General features: G+C 40.8%; 1 protein-coding gene across 1 annotated transcript in view; it reads left to right on the top strand.

Annotated features, from left to right (window-relative positions):
* The window catches only part of LOC135703712 (roundabout homolog 2-like), a 356,656-nt gene extending 331,760 nt beyond the window's left edge, over positions 1-24,896 (top strand). The window contains exons 5-14 of the mRNA XM_065224996.1: positions 11,192-11,345; positions 11,441-11,571; positions 11,782-11,922; positions 18,774-18,905; positions 18,968-19,899; positions 19,956-20,075; positions 20,139-20,367; positions 20,434-20,529; positions 20,587-20,994; positions 22,103-24,896. Of these exons, the coding sequence (XP_065081068.1) occupies positions 11,192-11,345; positions 11,441-11,571; positions 11,782-11,922; positions 18,774-18,905; positions 18,968-19,899; positions 19,956-20,075; positions 20,139-20,367; positions 20,434-20,529; positions 20,587-20,994; positions 22,103-23,316 (3,557 nt within the window). The 3' untranslated portion in view covers positions 23,317-24,896. The remainder of the gene's footprint in view (positions 1-11,191; positions 11,346-11,440; positions 11,572-11,781; positions 11,923-18,773; positions 18,906-18,967; positions 19,900-19,955; positions 20,076-20,138; positions 20,368-20,433; positions 20,530-20,586; positions 20,995-22,102) is intronic.
* The last annotated feature ends 1,577 nt before the right edge of the window (positions 24,897-26,473 follow it).

Raw genomic sequence — 26,473 nt, 5'->3', positions numbered from 1 at the left:
GGCGGATCCATATTTTAAGTTTTATTTGTAAACAGTAGGTAAATGATTTTTGTTCCTGTTTGAAACCAAATTGTTTAGTTATTTTTTTTAAATGATAAAACACATTTATGGAGAATTTTGGCGTGACAACAGTAAACAGGGTGTTAACTACCTAAAAAACCTGGAAAATCAGGGAATACCAGGAAATCCCTTTTTGGACCTGTAAAATCAGGGATTGTCAGGGAATTTCTTTCAAAGTCAGGGAAATATTTCTTTATAACAGAAACTGATCGCACATGGGCAGAACTTTTCCTACGTTGTATTTACGGATGTCTGAATAAAAGACAGTGGTTTTGACCGTCCTGCTATGGCAGAGGCAGATGAACTACTATTTTTATTGATAGTGTATAGGGATACAATATAACATACAGCTGGTAGGGCAGGAACACAGATAGTGGACGTTTGCACAAACAGAAACATTAATAAGTTTGTCTGACTTCGCTAGTTTCAAACAACTTAATTACTCGTTGTAGTTTGAGGATGGTTTTCAATTTCAAATTCTAAATAGAGTTGCGAAGATGTGTTGGTTCAATGCTTGAAGTTGCAGTTTTGAAAGCGGAGCAAAAGTTACTCAAATAAAAGGGCAGTTCGATGATGTTGAGCCTATAATAAATTTAGCTTCCACTGAGTGTTGCCACATTCCTGAACTGAAACGAGATAAAAATTCAATTCCGTTCCGTTCAGACGTTGTTAGTTATTACAATATTAAGCTGCTTATGGGAATGTGCTTCTCTTAATAGATGTTATGCCTATTTGCGTCTGACAAAATTTAACCTTCAAGTAGATTCTGCTTCTGCTCGATCCAGCTGTGTCCAACAAAAATCAATCCCTTTGGCGCATTGGAGCTCATTTGAGTAAATGCAAGAATGGTTAATAGATAAGCTGGGCTTAGACAAGGCAAGTCATTGATCAACTCACTTGAATTCAATTGGCTTGAAAAGTTGAGCCTGGTTCAACTTTTTTCAATTCAAGTCAGTTAAATGGCATAGTTTACACTTTCAAGTCAGTCGAATTCAACTGATTTGATCAATTGACTTGCCTTGTCTAAACCCAGCTTTAAGAGAAGATATTTTTTTAACTAATTTGTTTATTTAGGAGGCTCAATCGCATTAGCTTTACGGTGCCGATAGTTCATTGTTCTTTGTTTGTAACAAAATTCACTTAATTTTATGTCTAATAGGAGTTGGGCCGAATACTCGCGGCTTAATCGAGGTTACAGAAGTACATTGTCGAAGAATAGGATCAGGGGAGGAGCTTGGGGGTAAGGTTTCGATGTCTCATCAGAGCCTTGTCGCCAGTATGAACGGTAGTGTGGTTCTAGTTTTGTCTGGAGTTCGACCGGCTATGGAGACCAGTGGGCGACGATGAGACTCATCGAGACGGGGGGACAAGACAAACAAAAACTAATAAAGAGAGACAAAAGACAAAGGAATTAAATTCTTATACTAGACATTTGAAGAAAAGAGAGAAGATAATGATGTTTTTCTGAATAGTTAGTTAGTTCTTGTTCCTTATTGTGTTTTTAACAGCTTGATTAGCTCAGAGAACTAACTAAATGAGAATTTAGGATAATGGTTTTGCTTGGAGGTTTTTTTTCTATTGCTTGGAGTAGCATTTTTATGATTGAATAGTGATTCAAAGATACGTAGAAATACATTGCTTTGACAGCATAGAGTGGATGAATTAAGTACACTCAGGTCTTTTTTTTTACACGGGGGATACGTACCGTGTAAAAAAAAACCTACGAGATTTTGATTTTTCTCATGCTTAAATGTTTTTTAAAAATCTGATTTTGATGCCATTTGTAATAAAAGCATGTTTGTTTTAAAGTTTGCCATTCGATTACCTATAGCTTGAAACGGATAATGTGATTGGAATCAAGTCGATAGGTTGTATCGTTGTCGAGAAATCGTTAAAAACGTACCGTGTAAATCGAGGAAAACCGTGTAAAAAAAACCGCGTAAAAAAAAACGTGCAAAAAAAAAGACTTCAGTGTATTCTAGGTCTTCATTGTAAATCTGGTTAGCTCGTAAAATTAGCTTCACTGTAAAGTTATAGTATGGTAATGTTGCTGCTATTGCAATTTAGATTGAATTGCCCCACAGAATTTTGGAGATGGAAGCGTTTTTTTTAAATATTTTTCACCGGAGGAATCCACCCGCGAATTAGCATTTGGTTAAGCATATTATCCGGAATAATTTTCTTACGGAGTTGGTTCTCAAAATGTGCTCAAGGCAAAACAAATATAATGGGATTAAAAACAAGTGCTTCATATGTGAAATGCAGAGTGACCAGTGAACTGGGAAAACCCGAAAAAGCTGGAATTTTAAGTCGACGGGAAAATCCGAAATGAAAAATCTGGAAAAATATACCTCCTCCTCTCTTCGAAAACAATAAGATTTCAAGACCCTTGGACTGGCCTAGATTTTCAGGATAACTACAGTCACGTTGAATAATAGTTTTTTAGATTTTTTTTTCATAACAACTTTGAGCAGATGTTAGAATCAACTCTAGAGGTAACACCAAGGTATTTCAGAGAATATTTTCTTGGGAGCAGGAAAACCTCTAGGAGAGTTTTTACTAGATATCCCAAGAGTGAAGAGTATTCCAGGATTCTTGAAAAATACCAAGGAATGCGAATTTTGAGGGAACAATTCCAAAATAATTAGGCAAATATATTTAAGGATAGTCCGAGTATAATACCAAGCGCAATTTTCAGACAAATTTAGAGGAGAACGCCAAGATTATTCTGAGCAAAATTTGAAGACAATTCTTGGCGGGAGAATTTCTCCTGCCAGACGGTGTTGGTAAGGAAGGGGGATTACAATATTTGCTCACAAAAGCTATTAGGCCCTTTTCAATTGTTGGTCTGAGGTGAATTCTACGGTGAATTTCATGCAAATTTAAACAAAATTGAAGCTCCAGTGAATTTTTAGAAAGAGTTTCTTCGAAAGAAAGGATTAATTTTAAGAATTTTTTGGAGTGATCTACAGAAAATTTCTGTACTATTATAAAAAAAAATAAGGGATTTCCAGAGAAAATTTCAAATTTATTTCAGAAGAATTCTGGAAAGATCTCTGTGAAAGAAAATTAATCTTAAGGAAAAGCTTGAGAACAATCAATCAAAAACCTGTGTTTTGAGCAAAATTTTCATACACAAATTATGAAGACTTCGAACCTGTCGCAGATCCAAATTCAAGATCCAGCAAAGGAGCTGCTGTCTTAGAAATTACCCTTCAACCTTCGGCCTAATCACATTCAGCTTAATTAAAATACCTACACCGCGATAATTTCCAAAACTCCGGGAGAAAAACGGGACAATTGCTAATCGAGATTTGCTGGTCACCATGAAGATGAAGGAGATTTGGATGAATTTTTGCCTCTAGGGTAGAATGCGTATCCTTCCCGTGTTTGGCAACACGAGATTTATGTCTTTTTTGCATCATATAAAATGTATGGAACGCTGTATTTAATTTGAAATTGTACTGGACCAATCTTCATGGGTTAGAGGTCCGTGTGGTATTTCATGAAAAAAAATAATCCATAAAGCACTAATATATTCTGAGGAAAGTTAAAGCTGATGGGGTTGTGTTGCCAAAAACGGGTAGGCACAGCACTTGGAATTTTTTTGAAAATTACTGGAAAAACAGCGAATAACGGGGAATTTTGTTTTCCTCGTTGAGTCGACACCCTGATAAAACAAACTTCCGAGCAGAATTATGATTATACAGTGCTACATTAAATTCATTTTTAAAACCAGACTCGGATTAATATCCGAAGTCCCTTCTGTTTTGCAAATTGCGTTGCGTTTGCAACTCAGTAATTCCTTGATTGCATACTGGCAACTGCCATGCATCTACTTAATTATAATTATAATTATTTATTGACGACACTTTACCATCATGTTGGCATTCGTGTCGGGATCTACTTAATGTTCTTATTTTAATTGCTTAAGGAAAACTATTTGGGAATGAATAGCTCTCCAAACAGAGTTCAGAACAGGAAAGCATGACAATTATCATTGCCGACCATGCCCATCTTCTCCGTTACGGGGAAAGGAAGGATCTACTCAATGGGAGGCCAGCAACTCACCAATGCCACCATAAAGGGTGCGTGACGAATTGTTGCAGAAAATTTCAAATAGTAATTTCTCATGCTAGTGGATCATGATTTAGATATATTTGGCAGCACTGGTTAGCTATACTGTTAGGTGTCAGATGTAAACAAACAGTGTTGAGTAAACGTAAAGATGTCGAAACAATAGAGCAATCGGTCAGCCGTTGTCGCTTTGTTACTCGCCGACGTAAGCGTAAAAGAGATAATTCGGCCGGTAAATGTGTCGGAAAGAACAGTGTATTCGCAAACTTCGCGTATGAAGTAACATAAAACACTTTGAATGAGCCTATTATATAAAAAAGGCTTGGGCAAGTGATAAAGTGTCATACATACACGGAAGAAATAAAAATGCCGTTCCAATGCGGTTGAACTGAACCGGGTCAAAATAGTAGTAAAAATTATTAAAAAGCAGTTCCGATATCAATCCATTGGATTATGTAACGAATCATTGTAAAACGTTTATGCGACAGATTCCTGAAGCGTCTAACTTCTTTTTCTTCTTATTCTTCTTCTTCTTCGCATTTCCAGCTTATTGCATATCGCCTATTAGCTTATTGCGTGTTCTCAACTTAGTGTTCTAGATGCACTTCCACAGTTATTAATTGAGAGCTTTCGATGCCTGTACCATTTTTGCATTAGTATAATTGTGTGGCAAGTACAATCACACTCTATGCCCAGGGAAGTCGACAAATTTTCCAACTCAAAAAGTTTCTAGGCAGGACCGGAAATCCATCCCAGCAGACCACCTCCAGCATGGTCTTGCTTTGTAGCTGCGCCTTTATCGACTGAGCTAAGGGAGGCCCAAAGCTTCTAACTACAGTCGTCGAAAAGGAAAGCGATTTTTTTGAATGAAATAAGTTACAGCTTTCATATGTTGCGGAAGAAAATAAATCACAACACATGCATTGCTAGTATAACTATCTGGTGTATTTTTTCTCAAATATGTCATTTAATGCAAAAATTCGTCACGCACCCTGTAGACGTTACGGAGTTGGACAGTTGGGTAGGAGATGGGTCAGGACTAGCTTAAGGTGATACGGCACGTCATTCAACAATGGCTGTCCCTACAATCATTAAATAAACTTGTTTTGGTATGCGTACGAAAGACATCTTCCTACAAAACAGTAAATTACTAATTACATACCTTAAAAAATGGGCCTGAATTGTATGAATAAGATCTGGATACATATTTTGATACTTTTCCACCAAAATATTGCCAATTCCTTCACGCATTGGTAATATTTGCATTAAAATGTACCATCAGTCGATTTTGTTCTGCCCAGGGCATCAAATTTCAATAACTGTTTTCACTAGTTTTCACTTCTCAGAACCACACTAAAAACAATTACGACACGTGCTTCTGCAAGCACTTTCAAGTTAATTAACTTTTAAAGACGATATTTGCTTAAATAATATCATTTACATCGTTAAAAACGCGAGCCGCGAATAATTTTACAAGCTGAAACTGTTTTGTTAACCTTTTTTCTACACACCGCATTGCGAAGGTGTGTGTACGAATCATCTATCATCGTATCAGTGTTGTCGATTTAATTGAATCAAATTGTGTAAAAACAATGCTTTTATTGCTTTTTAATGTGCTTAAAATGTGTTCAATTTAGAAACAATCACTAATAAATGTTTAAAACAATTTCTAATTTTGTTTCTCAAGACAAAAAATGAAAGTAAATAAATCTAGAAATCTTCTATAGAAAACATATGTGTCGTTCTGAGTGCACTGCTGAAGCAATCAGCTGATATGCAAAAGGCGGCAAAAGGATGATTCTAAAACCAAAACATACACGATAAGAAAAAATATCCAACGGCCAGTTCATTTTTGCCTACTTTTGACTTTGAGTATAATCATATACACCTACTTTTGGGTACAACTAACTATTTTTGGGTAGAAGAGAATTGTCAATTCCATACTAATTGAACACAAGTAAATGAAAACTCTCCACCCACATTACCTACTTTTGGCTTCCTGCAATATAGTCCCGAGATTTGTGAAAATGAGTCACTTTGGGATCTTTTTTCTTACCGTGTACCCGCAGGTTTGAGCTCTGGAATCACTTTTGGACAGGTCGTATGTAACAAAAGTGTACAAAGTGTGATGTTGAATCAATTAACTACTATGATGACTTGACATGTTGGTCTTGGTGGCTAGGCGCATAATTATTTTCTTTATAGGAAGGGAAGTGGTAGGTCGATAATATTGGCAATTCTTTACCTTTCTATTTTTTTAAATTAACATTTACACATTCGACCTGATAATAATGAACTCTAGAAGCTATGTTTACGGTAGTTGCGGTAGTGCATTATGTACACTCACACCACTACAGCATCAATGATAATCAATTCACTGACACATAGAAAGGAGAGAAAAAAAGCAAAAAAAGCGTGACGTATCGTATCACCTTAAGCAAGTGATGTTTGTTTTGGAGGAGCTTGGGATTTAACTCACGATCTTCTACTCAGTAAGCAAAAGCAGCAGACGCAAAGCTAGTCGAGCTCCTCAATTCAAATTCCAATCCTGTTCAAAATAATAGTCATGTGTGATAAAAACACCTGAAAGGATATGCACTTTGTGTGGCCACTTGGCCAGTTCTGAGGACTACTCAAATGATGGTCTAAAGTCATGAAGATTGAAAGTAGTAAAGTAGTAAAATTACGTTGATTTCTGTTAATTATGATTTTACATTGTTTTAACAGTTTAATTGATTAGTCTAGCAGGCTCTTCATCTTTGTTTAAATTTTTATTCTAATTTACGTATTCCCTATTTTTCTACTAGTCTACAGAATACCCCTTGGGGGCGTGTTATATTTGAATTGAAAAAGTGATCACCTACCAAACTACGAGTATAACTTAGCCTATCGTGCTATATCACGTATGATCTGATGAGTTGATCTCAGACAGGTGTCTCTGAACCTTTCCATGATAAAAACTCTCCGTTTTTCTAATGTCTGAATTCCAGCCAGGAGGTGGATCTCAGAATTTATAGCTCGCAGGGGACTGTTTAGGATCATCCTAGGGATCTTGTTCTGGATCCTTTGGAATGTGAGGTGATGGTATTCGGCGCAACTCTCCCAGATTGGCATACCGTACTTGATTACGGGAAGGATGATTTGTTTGTAGACAGCAAGCTTATTTTTCTGAAACAGAGTAGATTTCCTGTTGATGAATGGATACAGTGATCTTATCAGGATGTTACACTTGGTTTTTGTTTTATCAACGTGCTTCCTGAAAATCAGCTTGCTGTCTAGTGTTAAGCCGAGGTAGACTACCTCTTTCGACCATTCCACCACTGTGCCGTTCAGGCAGATCTTATTATCCACCGACGGAACAAGTCTGGAAGATTTAGAGTGTGGAAATATGATGACCTGGGTCTTTGCCGTGTTTATACGGATCTTCCAGCTGTTGAAATATTCAGGCAGGACATCCAGACCTCTCTGAAGTTTGACAGAACCACACTACCGTTCATACTGGCGACAACGCTCTGATGAGGCAACGATACCCTACTCCCAAGCTCCTCCCCTTTTCCTATCCTTCGACAATGTACCCCTCTAACCTCGAGTAAGCCGCGAGTATCCGGCCCAACTCCTACTAGACATAGAATTAAGTGAATTTTGTTACAAACAAAGAACAATGAATTATCGGCTCCGTAAAGCTAACGTGATTGAGCCTTAAAAATAAACGAACTAGATAAAAAAAAAAGTTTGACAGTCAGAGCTCCAATGACCCTACTCTTGTAGACGATGGATGTGTCATCTGCGAACAGAGACAACGATCCACCATCAGGGAGAGCCGGCATATCGGAGGTGAACAGGTTGAATAGGATGGGGCCAAGGATGCTTCCTTGTGGATCCCCGACACCGATGTTGAAAACATCCGATGTGATGCCATTCAGAGAGACTCGAAACGTCCTGTTCGATAGGTAGTTCTTAATTATCTTCACTAGGAAGATTGGAAGACCGTACTGCTGCAATTTGAACATCAGGCCATCATGCCAGACATTGTCGAACGCTTTTTCAACGTAAATGGCAGATGATTTCGAAATAGACTTGTTCCGTCTGAGAATGTTTGTTACTCGAGTCAGCTGGATGGTCGAACGACCTTTTCGAAAACCAAACTGTTACTGGAGTAACAAGTTGTTTACTTCGGCGCATGTTAGGAGCCGGTGATATACTGCTCTTTCGAACAGTTGTGATAACCCGAGAAGGCTGATTGGTCGATAACTTAAAGGAGATGACGGATCCTTCCCAGGTTTCCGGATGGGTATGACTTTAGCTGACTTCCAGCACGAGGGGAAGAAGTCAAGTCGGAGGCACAGATTAAAATTCAGTGCCAGATGGTTGTAGAATCTGGAACTCAAGTGTTTGAGTTCCAGATTCAGGATGTTGTCCTTGTTCCAAGATCATCCTCGGTGGACAAAGCCGAGTCTTGTCACTATCGACAAGGCATAAAAAGTAACAAGGAGTAAGATGTGTTCCTTGGATAACTGAAAAATCCTGTTCCCCTATTTTGAAGTAGTCAGGACTAGGAATCGGTGGTAGATCTTAAAGCCGTTGTTCCCCGGTTCATGAGTTGATCGGTCGATAGGTAGAGTCCAGGTGTGGGAGCTACCTCCCTGGCGTCGGTAGCATTGGTGCTCAGCACGGAAAACAAGATCGACGGAAAACAAATCAAGGAAAAAAAAAGGAGTATTGCTCACCTATCTGGATACTGGCACGTGTTGTTCCCTGGTCCGGGATACCACCTCCTCAATGGAACGCAGACGACAGTGGAGTCTACACAGTGTTGGAACTGATCCCAACTGACGCGTTGATAGTTGCATCGGGAAGCTTGGAATCGGTTGACGGATGAGCCCAAATCGGCCACCACCGGATAGTGGTCCGAACTCAGCTCATGGTGGGTTACAGGTTGCGAGATGTTGTCTCCCATGTTGCTGACGAAGATGTCGATGGTGGAGTGTACGCCAAACAGGCTCAAGCGGGTGGGAGAGTCCGGTGCTATTATGGTGTAGTGAGTCTCTTGCAGGTCGTCGTTCAGGGTTGTGCCGTTTTGGTTGCGTCGACTGTTACCCCAAGCCTGGTGTTTGGCGTTCAGGTCGTCAGCGATGATGTACTTCTCACGCCGTCGAGTTAGTCTGAAGATGTCTCTCCGCAGGTCTGCAGCCGACCCGTCCAGCCGTAAATAGGTAAATTATTCTTGACAAACTCGATAAATTCGATTCCACTATTTTTGCTCCAAACCGTATCTGTTAACTAGAGCCCGACAGTTTAAAGTGGAATTTAAAAGCTAAAGGTCGAGAAAGCATTAAAAGGGAGGTGCACAGCTTAAAATCTTCAAGCTAAACAAGCAAAGACTTTCACCCACTGTGCCAGTAAACAAAAAAAAACATCCACCCGCTTGGGAGACACCATCCAAACCGTGTGGGGGAGAATCTTCTTTGATTGAAAGCGAAACCGAAGTTTCCGGGTCAACATGATGGCAGGAAAGGCACTCACAGAGGAATTGCTCCCAAGGTTAGCTGGCTGCTTTCCCGTCTGTTCATTCTTTGTTGGTTCTTCTTCGTTTTTTTGGCAAGTGATACAACCGGAAATTTGTGTTGTTTGCCGACGGTGATGGTACGGAGTTTCAAAATCGTGCAACATTCCGTGCGTGTTTCGTCCGTTTGAGTATTTCCCGTTGTAGTAGGGCAAAGCAATCGATTGAATTATTGTGCCAGGAACAATTTATCTAAATCCAATATCACGCGATGCACGTTGGGAAAGCGTGCTTTTCCGTGATGATACGGGAAATTGGGAGATAGGGTTACGGTATGTAATGTGGGTCTAGTCCTTTCATTCGGCCTATCACGCAAATAAATAATTAATTAAGGAATATTACACAAAAAATAAGGAAAATATTGATCACTGATGGTTGATAAATGTGTACCACACACAAATCAATTTATATCACAACATTTCAATACATTTTCAGCTCTCGTAAGTAATAAAACTGGTTGAGAATATCACAATGTTCGGAGTTTTTAGCCGCCATGACTTATAAGGTTAAGATGGGAAGGTTGACTGACGATCATCAAATGGCCTGATTATGGCATTTATTGATTGGAATTACCTGATAATACACACTAGACGTAAAACTTACAGTTGCTGTTTGAATATTTTATGTTTATTTTAATTGTTTAACAACGTTTTCACAAGTAAAACATGGACCCAACTTTAGGGACACATTTCTTTTCTATGTTCCTAACTATGGCCCATGAAATTCATTTGACAGCATATAGCAATAAGAGTAACGTCAACAATGTTGTTTTGCATTTGGATGATAAGGAACGAACAGGAAGGGAGATTTTTTCTGCCAAACCTGTATAATGAACATCACAATGTTCTGATTTAGATATTCTGCGGTCAAAAGACGATAAGCGAAATTTTTAATTTTTAATTTTTAAATTGAGTGATTTAATGTAGTTTTCGTAAAATTTTCTCTAAGAAATGTTTTGAGGAATGAAGAGCATTAAGTTAACAGTGATAGTGATAAAAAAAAATACATCAGAAAACGTTACCAAGAGCGTTTTTTTGAGGATCAAACAAGATAGGACGAAGTTGCATCCATAAATAGACCCAATTTGGGGACAATAGACCCATATTACATACATTTCCCTCGTGAGTTATTGTCTTAAAAAAAGTAAGTTTTTCAACTTTTCGTGGTTTCTGATAGCAAACGACATGATAAGCATATCTAAGCATACCATTTAGCAGTAGAATATCGTTTGCAGGTAAATTCATTGATGAGTTATGATTAAAAACGTAATCGATGGCTGCATATTAGACCGAGGTTAGGGACGTATACCCTAGTAGTTCGAAATCGGAAATGCCATTTATTCACCGCTGAGGGATTCGGAAATGGTAAAATGGTACGGTTTCGGGGGCTCAAATGTGGGCAATTGTAACAGTAGCGAATATTTGAAAACCGTGGGGATTTGGTGCATGATCAATGTTGTTCATTGTCGGTATTTTTTCTCTTCTATTTCAGTGTTGCGCGAGGAATTTCGACTGGAACCCACGAATACCCGAGTGGCACAAGGAGAAACGGCTCTGCTGGAATGTGGGCCACCGAGGGGCTATCCGGAACCGATGGTGTTCTGGCGTAAGAACGGGCAAACGATGGATTTAAGCACCTCGAAACGGTAAGTTTGATGTCGGAAAAGTTGAAATTGATAATTACCATCACTTAATGTGTCGACACGATTCAAACAAAAACTGTTTAAATCTCTCCTCTCAGGATTCGAATCGTCGACGGTGGCAACCTAGCGATCCAGGACGCCCGCCAATCGGACGACGGTCGGTATCAGTGCGTAGCGAAAAACATTGTAGGCATCCGAGAATCCACAGTTGCATTCCTGCGTGTACACGGTACGTACCGAGCGGTCCCAATCCCAGTCCCAGTCCGTCTGGTCTGGTTTTGCTGCAGCACTTATCAACGTCATCGCTTCTAATGGCATCACCATCACCATGCAGCCAGGCAGCCAGGAGTAGCTTTATTGCTTCCCCCGGCCCCGGCTTGGTTTTCAACATGTCATAATAAATTGTTTTGTTTTCCTCTTCTACCTCCCCCCCTGACAGTGAAACCGTTTCTGATTCGAGGCCCTCAGAACCAAACGGCAGTGGCCAGCAGCTCGGTGGTATTCCAATGCCGCGTCGGTGGTGAACCAGTACCGGACGTCCTGTGGAGACGCTCAGCATCCGGCGGCAATATGCCTCTAGGTAAGAATTTCTAACCGCAAAGAGCGGGACCACCATGTGCTCCAGGGGTTAGCTTGGGGTCAGGCTCGGTTGGCCGGAGTGTAGCTTTCATTATTAGTGTGTTATTAGTATTATCTTGTTAAGAGCGAGCTGCATATTGCTGTGCACGTACCACGCACTATGGGGTAGACCTGGGCACCGTTATTAGAGGCTGATATATATTGATGTATTGATATATAGATATACATAGCCATTCGATAGCAAAACGGTATAGTGTTTTTAAGAATTTCGTAAAAATTGGTAGTTTTTTGCCTTATCGCAAAATATTTTGTCATTACGGTGACCATTTCCATGTTAGGGTGGTTCAAAAAATTTTATACATAAACTCATAACTTTTGAAGAACAAGGCCAATTTCACCTATCAAAATATGAAATGAAAGTTAATTAAAAATAATTTCTAGTATAAATATAATGATAGTAAAAAATAGAAACTAACGTTAAAATATTGATTATATTTATTTTTAATGGTTTTTCATGGTTTGTAGACAGAGAACGCAATAGGATTTTATATTTTCTTTGAAAATTTAGGCTATTTTACACAAGATATCAAAAAATTTGCGAAGTTTTGAGTTATAGTTTTTTGAAGTTATCAAGTTTTGGGTTTTTAAGCCTATAACAGTAGAAGCAGAAAATAGATAGAGATTATGTGACTATGTTAGATATGTATCATCGAAGACGCATGGTAGTCTAGTCACACAGGAGTATTGAGCGAAAACCCAACGGTTTTATGGACCACCCTAACATGGAAATTGTCACCGTTATGACAAAATAAAATAAAAACGGAACTAATATTTTGCAATAAGGAACAACCCAAGCAACCAAAAGTTCCGCATTCATCGATAAAACTCACTTTCAAGTTCCATATATTTCAAATAAAGTTCCGAAAGAACTTTCTTCACCAAAAAGTTCCCCATTCCACGACAAAACCCACTTTCAAGTTTCATAAATTGCATATAAAGTTTCAACAGAACTTTTTAACTACTTTAGAAGTTAGTATACCTCCGATTTAGTCTACCTCCGATTTTGTCAGCTTTTTTTTCCCGATTTTGTCAGCCTGAATATGTTGCTGACCTTTTTGGTTTTTAAGCATGAATTCTCAAGCATTTCGCTCGAAATGACACTTAATTGTTTTGTCGCAGCAATTACAGAGGTAATCCAAATAAACCTCAATTATTGCAACAATGCGCAGCTGTATCGAGTCCCTCCCGATAAAGGTAACTAGGTGGCGGATAGAGCTGGGATGGCTGCAATACAAGTTATGGGCAGATACCCCATTCAAGAAGAAGGTTTCGTAATCGCCAAAATTAACGGAATATTCATATGCAGTTGCTACGCACCCGATGGACGATGGAGCAGTTCCACGAGACGCTGATTGGACTTACCGAAGAGCTGATCGGACGAAGACCGGTAGTCATCGGAGGAGATTTCAATGCTAAGGCACTATAGTGGGGAAACAGATGTACCAACGCAAGAGGGCATATTCTGTTGGAAGCTCTGTCGAAGCTGGAAATTAGGCTGTTCAATAAAGGCACCACCAGCACTTTTCGCAGAGATGGCCGGGAATCCATTATCGACGTTACTTTATGCGGACTGCAGTCCGTCACTGGTGGAAAACATGAATTGGAGAGTGTGTGAAGGATATACTCATAGTGACCATCAGGCAATCCGATATGGCATCGGCCAACGGAATCCTGTGGCAGTACAGAGGACGAGAACTTGCGACCTAAAGTGGAAGACGAGTTGACAGAATCGTTAGGGAGAGCATATACGTGATACGTTCATGCCGAAGAAACTGGAACTAAATAACAGACGGCCTCCAGCTTACTGCTGCAACGAGACAATCAACACCCTCCGCGCTAGTTGTCTCAGAGCCAGAAGACGTGTTTAGAGAGCAAGAACAGAAGCAGACAGAGAGAAACGTAAAGGAATGTTCCGAGCATATAAACGAGAGATAAAGCAGGGCAAGTCAAACTGTTAACTGGAGCTGGGTCGAGACGTTGCTGCCAACGACGCATACCGTGTCGTGATGACGAAGCTCAGATGTCAAGTCATGCCCGCTGAAATCAAGAACAACATGTGAAAAGGGCATACAAGTTTTTTGTAAACAAACCTTCATTTCTCGCCACCCATATGACACCAACGCAAACCATCAGCATCACCGGGTAGGGGATGATATTTTTAGTTTGCATGAGCGACCCTCGGTTGGTGAGAAAAGGGCCTACAAAGGTTTGTTTACAAAAAGCATTATGTCCTATTCACATGTGGCTCTTGAAATGTGCTTAGAGAACCTGAAAGTCATTGTGGAAGGACTTTTCTAGAAGAACGATCCAACGACCTGGCCACCTACATTGTACTAAAGCCCTACAGTAAAAGTATGGGCGTCTGTCAAAAGTTGTTCCAATCGAACCGTCAAAATGCACCGCTTTGCTCGATTGGAACAGCTTTTTTCAGTTTTGTGGTGACAGTCGTCCATACTTTTACTGTAGGGCTTTACATTGTACGGCGAGGGAGAAAACGACGAAGTCACCAACGAGCAACTCGTAGCAGTGCACAGTGGTCCAGAATGCAGATTTAGGTGGAATGATATGTTTTGAGCCTGGAATTGAAACTTTAGACTAAAAATCTCTTCTACAAAGTTGTTCATTATAGTTAGGCCTTCATTTTAATGACAATGAATTCTAGGGTGGTTCCTATTATCATTAAAATCAAAAATCTGACTTTTTTGTTTGAATAAATTAAGGTATACATTCTTCGGCAAAGTTATAGCTGAGCTAATTTCAAGCAACTTTGTTGAAAATAACTTTTTTTTATCTCTTTAATTGGCCGATTAAGATCTTAAGAAGGCGCAAATTTTTGCTGCACAAAGCTTGTCAATATCTTTCGTCAATCAAGAGTTATTGACGTTTTTATACTAAAAATATGCACTTTTCAAATGTTTTTGTCTGTTTGTAAATATCTGTAAATCTGTTTGTAAATACCTCTGGTTGGGGCAAACAAAAAAAAAAAAGGTTTTTTGCAGCATTTGAAAGGGCGTATGTTATTCTCAACAATATGACAAAAATGGAGGTATGTTATTTTTTAAACTCGCATAAAATCAATTTGAATTTATTCATATATTTTACTATATTTGAGTATATCTTTTTTACAGGCAACAAATCCAGCTATAAAACATTCGTCTTAAAGAGTTTTAAAAGTCTCTACAAGATGACTTTCATGATAAATTTCAAATAAAAAAGTTATTGGCAAAAGATGGATTTCATAGGACCACTCTAATGACAAATTTATATAAAATGTGCTAGTACATTTGTTTCAATATTTGGACATTTAGTGTCTCCGATGAAGTTTTTGTTGTTTTTGTTCTTAAAAATTCCCTTCTTTTGGTGTTTGCAAACGTCAGGGTGGTCCTCAAATTAGGGAATTTTTAAAACTAACTTTTTTGTTCTACAAAATATAAACATGTGTTGTTCAACAAAGTTGTAGTTAAGTTAGTTGCAAGCAACTTTGTCCAAAAAATTTTTTTTCTATCTCTTAACGTTCTCATTTTAGAGTAATTTTTTGGAGTTGACTTAGGGTGTTCCTGGAAAAAATAGTTTTTTAGCAATAACTTTTTTATTTGAAATAACTTATGAATGTTATCTTCAAGAGACTTTTAAAAATCTTAAAGACGAATGTTTTATAGCTGAATTTGTTGCCTGTATCTCTTCTTATAAAAAAGATATACTCAAATATAGTAAAAAATATGAATAAATTCAAATTGATTTTATACGAGATTAAAAAATAATATACCTCCAATTTTTTCATAATATTGAGAATAACATACGCCCTTTCAAATGCTGCAAAAAAACCTTTTTTTTTGTTTGCCCCAACCAGAGATATTAACATTTGAAAAGTGCATATTTTTAGTATGAAAACGTCAATAACTCTTGATCGGCGAAAGATATTGACAAGCTTTGTGCAGCAAAAATTTGCGCCTTCTTAAGATCTAAAAGTTATCTAAGACACCTTTGCTGAGAAATTCGAAATAAGAAAAATAGAGCAAAAAACCTGTTTTTTTAGGAGCCACCCTAACTCAATTCAAGAAAATAGCTCTAAATCGGCCAATTTAAGAGATACAAAAAAGTTATTTGGAACAAAGTTGCTTGAAATTAGCTCAGCTATAACTTTGCCGAAAAATATATACCTTAATTTATTCAAACAAAAAAGTTAGATTTTTTATTTTAATTATAATAGGAACCACCCTAGAATTCATTGTCATAAAAATGAGGGCCTAACTATAAGGAACAACTTTGTAGAAGGGACTTTTAGTCTAAAGTTTCAATTTCAGGCTCAAAACATATCATTCACCTAAATCTGCATTCTGTACCACTGTGCAGTGTCTGCTGGATACTCTCGGAAAACTCTTGGAGAGGATCATCCTAAACAGGCTGAAGAAATGCACGGAGAGTGAGCAAGGATTGTCGAAGGAGCAGTTCGGATTTCGAAAAGGAAGAGCAAAAGTAGATGCAATTCGTACAGTTGTCGAGAGAGGCGAGAAGGCATCGAAACAGAAGTGGAGAGGAGATCGATATTACGCCGTGATAACGATCGACGTTAAGAATGCGTTCAACAGCTCCAGCTGGGAGGCTGACGCTACTTCCAGAACCGAGTTCTGATCTACGAGCCAAATATGGGACAGCGATCCATTAGGATCACGGTGGAAATTCCATGAGGCTCCATCCTTGGTCCAACCCTCTGGAACGTGATTTAAAACAGTGGTCTAACGCTGAAACTATCCAAACGAGTTGAGATCGTTGGCGGACGACGTCGTCTTACGGTAACAGGCAAGACGCTGGAATAGATGGAAATGTTGGTGAACGAGGCGGTTGACATGATTGGAGACCTAATGCATGGAGCGAAGCTGCAGATAGCCCATAAAAAATTGATCAGTAACTTCAAAGCGCTGCAGCGGTCAGAAATTACCGTTGGGGAGCACGCAATAAACTAGAAGTGCGTGTTGAAATGCCTGGGAGTGATGGTCGAGAAGGCAGCGGAGGCCATCAACATCTCGGGACCAAGCAGTAGCAAGAGACGGCTCCTGGCTGGTACATTTACGTTGGTACTGAGATATGGAGGTTCAGCCTTGGTTGCAGTGCTGAAAACCAAGCGGAATTAAAGGAAACCTAACAGTACGTACCGGCTCAACAAACCGTACGCAAACTTTTCGAGACATTTGGTGTGTCCTTTGTTATTTGTAATAGTAAACGGATATCAGTAATTCCATTAATAGTCGATAAATAATGGTTAAACTTGATTTTAAAATCATTTTGATGGTAAAAATATTGAATAAGAAAATTTCCCGATTTTTTCAGCTTCCCGTTTTTGTCAGCCTAAAATTTCAAATGGGGCTGACAAAAACGGGAAAGTACTGTACTTAGATGACCGAAGTCTTCAGGCCAACGTCACTGCTTGAGATGAATTCTTTGGGACGCTTCGGTTTCAGCTTTTGGACGTAAGTAAATTGAGCTGGGATCCTAAGTCTTAAAGAGCTCGAGCCAACATGAGATGTACGATTAGATGTAGATTTACGAGAACTGTTGTTGACATCAATACCATCGTGGTATTTTGTGCTGCTGCTGGCTGGTTGAAGATAAAAAGTGACTTGTCGAAAGAACAGAGACTGTGGCAGCTTGGTTTTCAAGAATCGTGCGAACGACAGCCATTCTTGCCAATTAGACGGCGAATGTTTTGCAAAATTGTTTGTTTGTAGGCAATGATTCACTTTCTTTGCTAAAATTCGTAAATTTTGGATCTCGTAAAATTTTAAAAATGGCGTCATTGAAAAAAAAAAATGTGACATGGAAATGGCATTTCTGATCGAAATGACAAAGTTGTGTAAAAAAATAATGTTTTTCTGGGAAAAATATACAAAATATTTATTGTATTTCTATAAAAAAAGAACCTATTGATCTCAAAATTTCTTTGTCGGATTTCTGATACATTTTTTATAATTTATTTAAAATTTTAGCTTTTGTTATGTTTAAAATTATGGACACTTGCAAATTGACAAAAATCGTAAAACAAGAACTTTTGGTCAAATTTTTGGAAGCAAACTTTCATAAAAATAGGTTTAATTATTTTATTTTTTTTTTGCATGGAACTTCGATGTCCTAAAACCGACACATGCAAGCGGCCCTTTTGACAGAAGAATCAGTCAAACGCACTTTTCGTTGATTTGCTAACGCTTAGGCTACGGAACACTTAATTTTACATGATTTGTTTGTTTACGTTCCATGATTTACGTCAGAGGTGGATTACGTCTCGTATAAAAATAGAGATTTCTAAGTGTGTGGCCTAACACATTATGCATCCTCTCATCGGCTTACTGCTCTAATTTGAGATTAGAACTGCACATAAATGCACGCATGGACCCAGAGTGGGAAGGTTTTCCATTGTTGCAGCTGATCATCCAGGAAAAGCGAATTGAATTTAAATGAAGGAAGCTTTCACCCGATTGAGCTTTTAACAAGTTCTACTAAATAGCCGCCACAGTCGGTGGGTGGAATACATTAATTACCGTTCAACATAAACTCTGCTCTGTTCGACCACCTTCGCGTCGTGCGTCGGTTGATCGCTCCGGGAGCCAAACACCAACCGGTGTTTTCGTTTGCCGTGCTTGGGTTTCGAAAATTTAGTCAAGCGTTTACGTTCAGACAGCTGGACTGATTCAATTCGTTGGTTGTGTTTGTTGTCAGCAAATACTATTATTATATAATTTCAAATCAATTATCAAACCATACCTGAACATAGTCTTGCTTTGCATCCCACCCCGACAGGTCGCGTTCACGTCCTAGAGGATCGGAGCCTTCGGATCGATGACATCACCGTCGAGGATATGGGCGAGTACAGTTGCGAGGCGGACAATGCCGTGGGGTCGATTGTCGCTTCTGGGAGTTTGATCGTTTACTGTAAGTTGAAATCCAACTCGGACAACATCGTTGTTTCAATTTAAACTTTTCTCCCACCACAGCCCCGCCAAGCTTTGTCGTACGACCAAAGAACCAAATCGTTGAACTTGGTTCGGAAGCCCTGTTCGAGTGCCAAGCTACGGGCCATCCATTTCCAACACTGTTCTGGTCCTTGGAGGGCAATCGTACTCTGTTGTTTCCGGGAAATGTCTACGGTGGGATCGAAGTGACCGAAAATGCCGATGGAACCAGCATCCTGTCGGTTTCAAACATCGACCGAATAGACAATGGGAAGGTGATTGTATGTAGTGCGGTGAACAGTGTTGGCAGTGTTAGCACTCGAGTGGTGCTCAGTGTAAATTTACAGGACGATCGACCACCACCGTTGATTCTACAAGGCCCCGTCAATCAAACGCTTCCAGTGAAATCCGTGGCCATTCTTCCGTGCAAGGCCTCCGGTACTCCTACCCCAGTGATGTCCTGGTATCGGGATGGAATCCCGGTTCTGACATCCGCTAGAATCAACATTACCGATTCGGGAACGTTAACCATATCGGACTTGAACAAAAACGACGACAGTGGATTGTACACCTGCGTAGCTAGCAGCAAATCCGGTAAATCTACGTGGAGCGCTTCGCTGAAGTTGGACCCTCCAACGAATCCAAACATCAAATTCTATCGCGCACCGGAAGCATCGACCTTTCCGGGACCTCCCGGAAAGCCACAAGTGACGGATGTATCGGAAAGTACGGTGACGATTTCCTGGGTAAGGAGTAATGCCGTTGGGGCTTCCAGCTTGGTGGGTTACATTGTGGAGATGTTTGGTCGGAACGTAACCGATGGGTGGCAAGAAATGGCCAACCAGATAGTGGACAGCAGTTACACTCAGAGAGGGTTGGGTCCAGGCGTGACGTACTACTTTGTCGTTCGAGCGGAAAATGCGCATGGGATTTCGCTGCCGAGTTCCATGTCGGAGCCGATCCTGGTTGGGATGGTAAGCTTCAGGCTTCAGTTGAATTCCGGAATTTTATCACATTCTTTTGATTTTAGAACGAAGTCAACTCCGGACTGGACATGAGTGAAGCTCGGGCCAGTTTGCTCTCCGGTGACGTTGTGGAACTGGTCAATGCCACTTCGGTGGACTCGACAACCATGAAGCTTGTTTGGGAGGTAGGATTTTTGAATAAATTCCTCGTCTGACTCTGAGTCCTAACTTCCAAAAATCCCATTTAGATCATCAACGGTAAATACGTGGAAGGGTTCTACATCTACGCTCGTAATCTGGATGAAGATTCCGAACGATCGTACAAGGTATTGACTGTGTTGAACGCGGGAAGTGTATCTTCCTGCACGGTGAGCGGCCTGCACAAGTTCACCGAGTATGAGTTTTTCATCGTTCCATTCTACAAGACGGTGGAAGGGAAGCCGTCCAATTCGAGGCTGTCCAAAACAATCGAGGATGGTGAGATTAGTAGTTTCCGAATAACTGTGCGGTTTAATGATGATGGGATTTTCCTCTTTTTATCAGTTCCAACTGCACCACCAACTGCCATGGAAGCTCTGCTGCTGAACTCGTCTGCCGTGTACTTGAAGTGGAAGTCGCCTCCTTTCGGATCCATCAATGGTAAGTTCTTCTCGGTTTATTCACATAGGACGATCTAAAATTTCTACTACCAAACAGGAATGCTTCAAACCTATCAGGTGATCGTCCGGGGACTGGATCTTCGATCCAACTACACAAAAGTTCTCAGCAACGTTACGATTGACGCTGGCTCACCAAATCTGCTGCTGGCGAACCTGACGGAAGGTGTAACCTACACGGTCAGCATTGCGGCGGCAACCAACGCCGGCATGGGCCCATTCAGTAGTCCTGCCACACTGCGGTTGGATCCGGTAACGAAGCAGCTGGATCAGACTTCGCATCGCTATCCGATCAATCATGACAATATGGATGACATTCTGACCAAACCGTGGTTCATTGCCGTTTTGGGAACGATCCTGGCACTGATGATGCTTTCGTTTGGAGCGATGGTATTTGTCAAGCGGAAGCAGATGCTGATGAAGCAATCGGCGCTGACGGCTTTGAGAGGTGAGTTTTTGCTTGCATTGGGATGAAATTCTAGATAGAGCTGGAATAAAGGTGTAACAGCTTTTGTAAGCAATGACTTCTCTCGATGATTACTTGAAAGTTAAGGTTCTCCCACACACTTAATCTAGCTAGGTAGAATATCCAACAGCCGATTACCTCCGCACTTACTTTTGCTGATATCTCTGAAAAATATCTGTTTGTTAACTGAGTCTCGGCAATTGTTTTACTGAATCTTAGCATAATACATTTCAGAATTACTCGGCTGTTGGAATCTCGACAAAAAATGTAAGTGTGCATGCAAGTCAACATCACCCATTGGGTAGAGGAAGACTTCCCCTACCCTATGATTATGTTTCTTTGTGTAGGCTTGCCGTGATTTCTTGAAATCATCGTGGGAAGTCATTGCCTCTGTGAAATACTTCAGACACCACCTTTCCCCACCTCCCCAGAACATTGCAACCTTTATAGAGGTTTCATATTATTCTACAAGCCTAAATCATGGTCTACATAATCCTCATAATACCAACACTGATACTAAGGCCATTTTGGATCCTTTTAAATTTTCAAAATGGCGTCCTTGATATTTTTCAAAATATGTTTCACATAAACGGCATTTCTGATCAAAATGACGCATGATACAAAGTTGTAGAAAACAATAATGTCTTTTTAGGAAAAATAAAGATTTTAGAAAAATTTATAAAAAAAAATCATTAATAATAAGGAAATCCAAATAGCTTCTTGCGATTTTCGAAATTTTTATTTAAAAAAAAAAGCATGAAGCTTTAGTGTGATAATTTATTAACAAGAGAAAGTTCTGAAGAGGAAAGGTTGATAGTTTAAGCCAATGAATAATACCAAAAAATTGAATGTTGGTCGAACAAAAGATAAATATTTTGAAACTGATTTTTCATGGCATTGCACTTTTAAACCACTTTGGGGTGAACTAAACTATCTCGAAAAGTGAAAAATTTGCATAATAGATCCATGAGAGTTCAGATTTGGCCCCAACCATATTCCACACACTACGTCGACAGCTTTTGAAATCGCAGTTAAGCCCTCATGATTCATGTTAACTCATTTATTCACGCAACATTTTCCCTTCCCGCAGGTCATCACGGCACCGGTGTCCTCAAGTTCCCATCACTCCCGCAGAACAACGACGGCTTCTGGACAGACCCGTCCGGTATCTTGTGGCGTCCACCCCGTCCCAAGGATCACATCCAGGACTATGCTCCGGTTTGCACAGCTCCCACCCTTCCCGTGGATCAAAACAATCACAATCGGTACGTTGGAATTGATTACAATGAGTACCCAAGCGATTACGCCGAAGTCTCGTCCTTTCAACCGAACGTGCCAAACAGCAACACCTTGTTGGGTGATAATGGCAGTAAAGCGCCATCGGAATACAGTGGGACCCGTTCACCTGCTCCGTACGCGACGACCACTCTGATAGGCAACTCAAGATTTATTACGACCTCCTCCCCGAGTGGGGCCAACACCTTGGACAATCTCCATCATCAGCAGTCGGCCTATGGTAGCATGTACTACAACACTGATTCCTACCCGGTGACCGGTTCGAGTAACGGTAACAGCGAAAACGGAGGTCTCCTGCTTGGCAACGGTGGTGCTGGATCGGGTAATTACGGTCGCAACGTGTACTCGGAGTCATATTTCAATCCGGGTGAGAAAATCAATATCACCGAGAATAAGCTGGCCTCGTTGAACAACAACAGTTCCGTCTCTGCCGTCAGCGGTAATGGGGGCTATCAATTGGTGCCGAACCACAGCGGAAGCAGCGCCAGTAGCAGTAGTAGCAGTGCCGGCGGTGGAGGACGATCGGAAATGACCAAAATCTTCCATCCGAGCCTTTCGGTGCCGCACACTCCTTTTGGGACGATCAGAAAAAATCGTCTGAAATTAGCCCGACCTCCAATCAATAATCTGAGGATTAACTTCGGGGCGGCTGCCAGCAGTACCGGCAGTGGGGATGCTGGAAATGAATATGGTAATCAACATCACCACCAGCAGCAGCAACAGCAACAACAGCAGCAGAATCACAAGAAGAAAATGTCCTCGCTCAATAATTTAGGAACGAAAGAGCAGTTGTACATAAAGATAGGGGAAACGAATCCAAGCAACAACACCACCAACAGTTGGAATGGTCATCTGGCCAATATCTACCAGAACGCAGCTTCGGAGTCTTTGGCGGTGAAGGCTCCATCGACGACGACAGCTGGGGAGGGGGAAGCCGTGTACCACCCGACCGGCAACCGCAGTGTCATTAGCTATCGGTCCGCCTCCGAGTACGGTGATGGCGTTTGAGAACGGCGTCCTAGCAGCAGCAGCAGCAGCAGTAGCTTTGGGTTGACTATTTATAATAACTTATTCTGATGCAGCCGTAGCCATAGAAGCAGCAGCAGTATCGCAGAATGAACGTTTATACCAGAAGACTGAGTGTGATTTTGCGGAAAACGTTGGTGTTTGCTTACCACCCCCTGCCTCCCACACAATCATCATCCCTTTCACGCATCGCTGCCCTGTAAATGTGTAATGAATAGATAGGTAAGGTTCAATTGGGTACCACCATGTCGGTGCACGATGTGTTGTTTTCCTTTGACTTTTGCCACCTGTAAATAATGCATGTCGGAGGAGTTTTCGCTGGCCCAGCCGATGTGTGCATGCGAGCTGGAAACTTAAAACCGAAATCGATGTACATAGTTGACTATAAATCAAGACTGATCACAATACTTCCATTTGGTGCAGCAGCAGTATCAGGTAGGATTGTTTCGAAGATTGGACTGGTGGTCGTCGTGTATGTGTCGGGCAAAGGAAGAATTTATGAAAATAGGAAGCGTCAGATGGGGAAGTTGATGATGGAATATTAAAGCAAGGATGCGAAAAGTCGAGTTGGCGAATGTAAGTTTAGACGGTGCTTGTGTTAGTCAGCACAGCAAAAGAAATTAACCAAGCAGTTTCAAACCGATTAAAGGATGTCTTATCGGTTATGCCTGCTATTCTGCCACTATTCGCATAACAGTCTCATTTTCTGTGGATTTCCTATCTACATGGGACTTTGATGCGAATTGCGGCAGTTTAGATCATTGTATTTGATGTACAAAGCATTATTTAGACCTCTGTACCCAAGTAACACATTCTGTTTTTTGAGGGTTCTGTGACCATGATTCCGACATGAAGAATGCTATACAACCTTGATAAAACTTGCAATGTTGCTTGGGTATAGCGCTCTCAGCAGTTTAACGACCATGTACTCTTGAGTTTTTATTAGTTAATTATTTTCAGACATTTGAAAGTTAAGGCTCAGCTCAGCAAGCTTAGAATTCTGTTTGATGTTTGATGTGTGATGCCCAGCTCCAGTAAAACATAAAGAATATAGAATACTTGGTATTCTATTTTACTGAGTTTAAGTCATTCTCCGCAAACTTGTTATTTTGCGGTAATTTCTGTACTTCCTACTACCGTGTTCAGTGGTTTGTCGCAAAAGCTAATGATCATCATCAGGTTTATTGAGAAGAGCTGAATGTTCGGTAATTTTTTAGATTTACAATTTGAAAACTGTTAAACAAATTACCGAACAGGGAAACCGTGATTAAGTGTGTAGCCTACGATAAGTGGCAAGTCAAAGAAAGAGCGTACACAAACATTCGATCTCTCACTGAGAGATGATCCCATACCACATGCTTTCGCTCACTTTCTAGGTGATCTGAGTAGCCGCTACAATAAGTTTCTATAACCGATTTGCGACAAGCGTGATGTAGTATCTGAAAGTGTCCAAATACGCCAGTTGCGACGGTGCTTCGTGCACTGAACATAAAGGTTGACTAAAAGTAAATTGGTACGCACCAAAAGACCTGTAATTCGCTATTCAATAAGTTTAAAAAGCCCATTAATTGTTGCTTCACAGTACTTTTATTAAAACTTCAAATTACAGCATACTTACTTAAGGGTCCTGTGCACCACCAGCGGTGCAAAAGGCCGACGTGAAAGACTTCCATCCTGGGCGGCTGCTCGCTTTTGCCTTGACCTGGGCCCAGGTCAGATTCCTATCGACTTGCTTAATTTCCTTATTAAGGCTCCGCCGCCATGAGCCCCTGGGTCTGCCTCTGCTGCGATGTCCTGCCGGATTCCAATCCAGCGCTTGCTTGCAGACTTCGTTTCCACCCCGTTGAAGTGTATGGCCGACCCACCTCCACTTTCGCTCTCGAATTTCTGTTGCTATCGGCTTCTGATGACATCGATGATGGAGCTCGGCATTCGAGATCCAGTTGTGAGGCCACCAGGCACGAATTATATACCGCAGGCATCGGTTGATGAAGACCTGCAGCTTTTGACTGTTCTCCGTTGATACACACCACGTCTCGCTGGCGTATAACAACACAGATTTCACGTTCGAGTTGAAAATTCGGATTTTGGTGCGTTGACTTATCTGGTTGGATCTCCATACGTTTCGTAAATTCGCAAAGGCAGCCCTAGCCTTCTTGATTCGTGCACCTATGTCGCTCTTGGTCCCGCCGTCCAACGCTATTTGGCTGCCAAGATATTGGAAACTTTCGACCTTCTCCACTGCTTGCCCCGCTACCGTAAAGTTGGAAGGGTTGCCCGTGTTGATATCCAACGATTTGGTCTTATTGACGTTGACGGTGAGACCCACCGCAGAGGAGCGTTCGGCTAGGTCATTGATCTTACTCTGCATATCAGAGCGCCGTTGTGCTAGTAGAGCAACATCATCAGCCAAATCGAAGTCGTTGAGATGCTCCATGGTGATAGGCTGGCAAAGCAGCCCACGGCATAAGATGGTTATATTTGTCCAGTTAGAAAGAAATCTCGAACCATCGTCTTGATGGAGCTCATCAGCGCCCGCACAGTGGCAACGGACACAGAATCAGCGCATTTCTTCCATTTTGCCCGCATTTGCTGAATGTCCTTGACTACCCCACCGCTTCGTCGAAGTCACTGCTTTGAAATTGCCCAGTATTTTTCGATTGGTCGCAATTTCGGGCAAGTCGGAGGATTCATTAGCTTGGGGACAAAATCGATCTTGTTGGCAGCATACCACTCCAGAACCACCTTGGAGCAGTGGAAGTTGGCCAAATCGGGCCAAAAGATGACTTTGCCCCTATGCTTGAGGATGAACGGCAATCAGAGCTGGTAAATATCACGACCATCATGTGACAATGAGAAAACAGGTCCACTATCATGAGACGAAGTGACCGATCATTAGCTTTCTTGTCATTTTGCAATGATCAAGCACTCATGAGAATAATTCTAGATAGAGCTGGAATTAGGGCTTAACAGCTTTTGTAAACAAGGACTTCTCTCTTTGATTTCTAGCAACTCAAGGCACGCCTACACAAACCAACATATCCATCGGGTAGGAGAAGTCTTGCCCTATTCGATGGTAATGTTGATTTGCCAGGGAGAGTCATGTCTTTCGAGAAATCATCGAGAGAAGTCATTGTTT

This window comes from Ochlerotatus camptorhynchus, unplaced genomic scaffold (assembly GCF_037179485.1).
Source record: "Ochlerotatus camptorhynchus isolate MF236.1 unplaced genomic scaffold, CSIRO-AGI_Acam_v1.1 ptg000220l, whole genome shotgun sequence".
NCBI lineage: Eukaryota > Metazoa > Arthropoda > Insecta > Diptera > Culicidae > Ochlerotatus > Ochlerotatus camptorhynchus.
This window is presented reverse-complemented; position numbering and strand designations above follow the sequence as displayed.